Source organism: Octopus bimaculoides, chromosome 9 (assembly GCF_001194135.2).
Source record: "Octopus bimaculoides isolate UCB-OBI-ISO-001 chromosome 9, ASM119413v2, whole genome shotgun sequence".
NCBI lineage: Eukaryota > Metazoa > Mollusca > Cephalopoda > Octopoda > Octopodidae > Octopus > Octopus bimaculoides.
Window position 1 is genome coordinate 33,302,772 of NC_068989.1, and position 4,962 is coordinate 33,307,733.

The 4,962-nt window shown below is 34.4% G+C and overlaps 1 protein-coding gene across 1 annotated transcript in view; it reads left to right on the forward strand.

Annotated features, from left to right (window-relative positions):
* The window catches only part of LOC106878210 (ubiquitin carboxyl-terminal hydrolase MINDY-3), a 46,889-nt gene that overhangs the window by 13,758 nt on the left and 28,169 nt on the right, over positions 1–4,962 (forward strand). Inside the window, exon 2 of the mRNA XM_014927355.2 lies at positions 2,157–2,300. Coding sequence (XP_014782841.1) covers positions 2,157–2,300 — 144 coding nt within the window. The remainder of the gene's footprint in view (positions 1–2,156; positions 2,301–4,962) is intronic.

Below are 4,962 nucleotides of genomic sequence, written 5' to 3' on the forward strand. Positions count from 1 at the left end.
GATCGCAACAACAAAGTATTCAAACAGGGAAGTAAATGTTCATAGATGGAGATTATGTCCAGTCTCAATTCTTTCAAGGTAGGTGGTGAACGGTCCGACCCGTATGCAGCTCCGTCTCTCGTTTTTCGTACTATTATAGGGTATACATAACAATAGATAAGATCTATGCATGTATGTATGTATGCATGTGGTTCCCTATAGTGATGGTCATTACTCATCATCAGCATTTAACATCCATGTTCCATGCTGGCACATTGAGTCCTCTTGATTTGAGGTTTTGTCTCTAGGATTGGAACCTCTTTTCTAATTTTACTGCAGATTCAGCTTCCTCAGTTGCCTCTAGATTACAGAGCAGGGTACCTTATCAAGGCCTTCTCAAGCCCAACAAAAGCCAAGTATCAGGACTTATTCTTGCAGTTGTCTTCCTAGGAAGATGACATCAGTAGTACTTCTTCCTGGCACAAAACCAAACTGCTTAGTGTATACATTAACTCTCTAATGTGCTGTTACTTGCTGTAAATATCTCTGTAACCTTCATAACCTAATCCAGTAGTTTAACATCTCTGTAGTTTGCACTCACTGATGTATCACCATTACCTTTGTAGCAGCTAGTGATTATATTGTCACCAGTCATAGGATATGACACCCTCCTGTGCTACCTCATCTACTATGCAGGTGGGCGGATCAAGTCTGTGTCTCAAAGATTTTATGCATCTTGTCATCCCACTCTGAAAATTCTCTCTAGAGGTCCCAATTTTCATGTCCATATTATTTTATTGCAACTTCCAAGATACTTGTTCTCAGTACCCTGGGGTATTGCTCCTATCTTTGCCCACTGAATACTGTGATCTCACTGCTAAATGTGAGGCAATCCAGCTATTATGCATCAAGGATGTTGCTTTTTTGCAATATCAGGCTTTCATTATGTGAAATATCTGAATGTTCTGAGATTCACCTCCTTGGATTGAAAAAGATAATTTGCTTTGAATCTTAAATTTTTGAGAGACTGGTACCAAATTTTGATACTGAAATGTAAAATTGTGCAGGAAGTTGTACTTTTTTCAGTCTTTGTCCAAATAAGATATTGCAATAGCTTAGGATTCAACAGACAAAAGCTTTTTAATACTGTTTCACAAAAGGAAATGTTTGGACATTCATCTATGTAAGACTACTGGTGAAGAACCGACTCACAATTGAAGAACAAAGGCTGCAATACACTAGCCTAACCCCAGCCTACTGTTTGTGATCAATAAAAAAAAATCTTCGTTTACAAAAAGTAGCCTCAGTGGATACCAAGTTCTAAACTACAATTCAAATAGTATTGTTTGGAGTTGAACACTAGAATTAAGCAATCTTCTGAGTGAGAAACAAAGTTTGGCCTCATTGTAGAAAAGTATTTCTGTTTGCACCATGTATGTTTAATTTTTCTAATGTTTATTGAGTAAATAAATGTCTCTGGATTTTTCTTTTGATTTTCAAGCATAATGGAAATTGCAGTGATTTCAAATTTTGTGATGTCATTTATTAATGATTATTTATTACTAATTTAATTTTTGATTTAATTTGAGAAAGAGGGTTTGAACTTGGGATAAAATCGTGATGTATTGAAGATTTCTTTTAAAAAAAGCCCCCAAAAAGCCCCATTAATTTACTGATATCTTTAAAAGTAGAATCTTTGCATGCTGGTGGGTTTATGAGAAGAATGTAATTATTGTAAAAAGAGAAATAGCTCTAATTTATTGGGCCTTACAAAACTTTTGAATGAAGGACATGAAATCATATCTTGGAATGCTTTTTCTAATGGGTGTTGTATAGCTTCCAAGTTACAGAGATTTGCTTGAGAACAAAATCAACTTTGAGACAAGAAATCAATGCCCAGAAATTGCTATTTTGTGAATATATGTGAAAACACCTATGCGTAATCAACTTACCTGTATTTATCCTACCTGAGATGTACAAAATGACCTGACTACTGTTAAAAAACCAACAATCATCAAATTTCATCCAAATTCATGCAGTAATTATATTTTTATAATATTTATACTGGACTAACTGCATTTCATCAAAATTTCTAGCTTCTAAAAGGATTGAGAGATTCATATAGAGAGTTGAACCATTATATATTACTTAAATATGTATTTTTGTCTTATTTCCAGGTTTTATGTTTAGTGAACATGAGGCTACAGCTTTGATTCAACTAGAAGGTGGTCCTTGTGCTGTGATAGCACCTGTTCAGACTTTTATTCTAAAACATGCTCTGTTTTGCTCTGAAGAAGCCAATGGTGACCTTAATGTTTCAGGTAAATCATTATCCTTCTCTTTGCTGAAGTTTGAAAATATTTTTAATTCACCTTATAAAGATATCTCTATATTTTCCCATTTTCTGGCTTCCTGCTATGTCTCTCTTTAATTCATTTGGTTTTCATGTTGGCTAACTTTAACTACTTACTGTTAATACTATCTCAAGGTTTTAACTTATATTGGGTAGGTAAGAAAGTAATTTCAGTATTTTAGTATGAAATAAAAGTAATTTTTTTTTTTTTTCAAACAAAGAATGTACTTTAATCAATTATACATTTTCTATTTTGTTCGATGACCTTTTGCCATCTTTCTGGCAACTTCATGATTCGCGCTCATAGAACTTTTGGTCCTTAGCCAAAAACTGAAGCAAATGTGATTTCAGGTCATCATCATTATTGAAAGTTTTGCCATTCAAAGAATTTTGCAAACTTCGAAATAAATGGTAATCTGATGGTGCAAGGTCAGGGCTTTATAGTGGATGTGACATCACTTCCCAACCGAGCTCCAATAATTTTTCATGAGTTAGCAAAGACGTATGTGGTCGAGCATTGTCATGATGGAACATGATTCCTTTATGATTTGCCAATTCTGGTTGTTTTTCTTTGATTGCTTCCTCCAGTTTCATTAGTTGTTGACAGTAAACATCTGAATTGATCGTTTGGTTCCTTGGAAGCAACTCAAAATACACAACACCTTTGTAATCCCACCAAATTGACAGCATGACCTTTTTTGATGCAATTCAGCTTTCGATGTGGTTCATGCTGGTTCATTATGCTTGGACCATGATCGTTTTTGATTGATATTATTATAGACAATCCATTTTTTCATCATTAGTGATAATTTGTTTCAAAAAATAGGTTGATTTCATTGCATTTGAGATGCATATTGCAAATATTGATTTGTTGGGTTAAGTGAATCTCTTTTAATTTATATGGGACCCAAATATCGAGCTTCTTAATGAGTCCAAGACATTTTAAATGATTTTGAATTGGGTGTGATACATTTAACCTTTCTGCAATCTCTCACACAGTTGTATGACAATCAGATTCAATTATGGCTTTGATTTGGTCATCATCAACTTCAGTAGGTCGACCAGAATGTCGGTCATCTTAGAGTAAAAAATTTCCAGAACGGAATTTTTTAAACCATTTCTGATATGTGCGTTCTGTTAAGCAATCAACACCATAAACTTCACATATCTGTTTGTGAGCCTCTGCAGCTTTCTTGGCCTTCACAGAAATATAAAAAAGTAAGCTAAAAGTAATGACTATCAAATGTCAAAAGTATAAAAATCATAATATTTAAAGTCATTAAAAAAAAAATCCTTACTTTATTTGTGTAAAACGAAATTACTTTCTTGCCAACTCAAAACATTCCAACAATCCAATGCTTCCCTTTACATGTAATCAAAACTGTCTTTCTGCTGCCAACAGTAGAATAAATTCCAAATTATTAGCTGTTAACAACTTCCCAAAACTTTCACCTCCTCCTCTATAATCCTCACACCTGATATTGCAGTTTCAAATTAGCATAAGGGAGGATCCTTCTGCATACTGTTAACACACGCTGATCTGATTATGAGCCAGTGGTAGCCCTCAGCAGACAGCTAACACAATATTTTACCAGCCTAATCCACTCCACAGATAGCAACCATTGGATTTGAATCAGACAGTTAGAATGGGCTTTACTTATTCACTTACAACCAACATTACAAAGAAGCAAACATTAGATTAATTGGGAAAGTTTCTTTAACTTTTCTAATACATTCTTTAATGCATTTCTTGGTGAAATTTTATCCTAAGTTCAAGCCCTCTTTCTCAAATTAAATCCCTAGAAGATTAGAAACAAATAGCACTGCTTGTATGACTGTGACATTCATTTACATATATCGCACGATGTCAAGACATGGAAACACACTCACACTATCACAATATATATACACTTTGGAACCTTGGTTTACAAATCTATTTCATTCCTGAAGGTCATTGGTCACTTGAAATGTTCATAAACTGAAACTATTTTTCCCTTTGGAAATTCAAGAGAAGGCAACTGATCCTCTCCTGCTGATACTCTCAGCTTGTCACCAACCATTGTTGCCAGCTTATGTGTTTGTTACTTAAGACACTGTTTCTGACTCAAAATGTTTTATATTTGAAAAATTGTTTGTAAGTTGATTTGTTTGCAATGAGAGACATTCGTAAATTGGGGTTCCATTGTGTATATTATATATATCATCATCATTATAATGGCAACTTTTTCATGTATGCATGGGTCAGATAGGGCTTATTGAGGTAGTTTTTCTATTACTGGAATGCCCTTCTTGTCACCAACCCTCACCTGTTTCCAAGTGAGGTAATATTTCATCATGCCCAGACAGGATTTTGCAGAATATTGAAAATAAACAATATTCATTTAAGACAATTATACAATATGAAAACAAGGAGACACATACATACACAGACACACATACACTCTCTTTCTCTCTCTCTCTCTCTCTCATGCACATACACACACAGATACCCATGTACATGTTGAAAGTCTTCTAGACTGCAGTATTCGTCTTGAACAAGTTGTCACAGTTCTTGCCTAAAGATCTCAACGGTGTGAAACTTCAGGCACAAGATAAACATCCAGTTCCAATAAGCTGCCTATATATATATA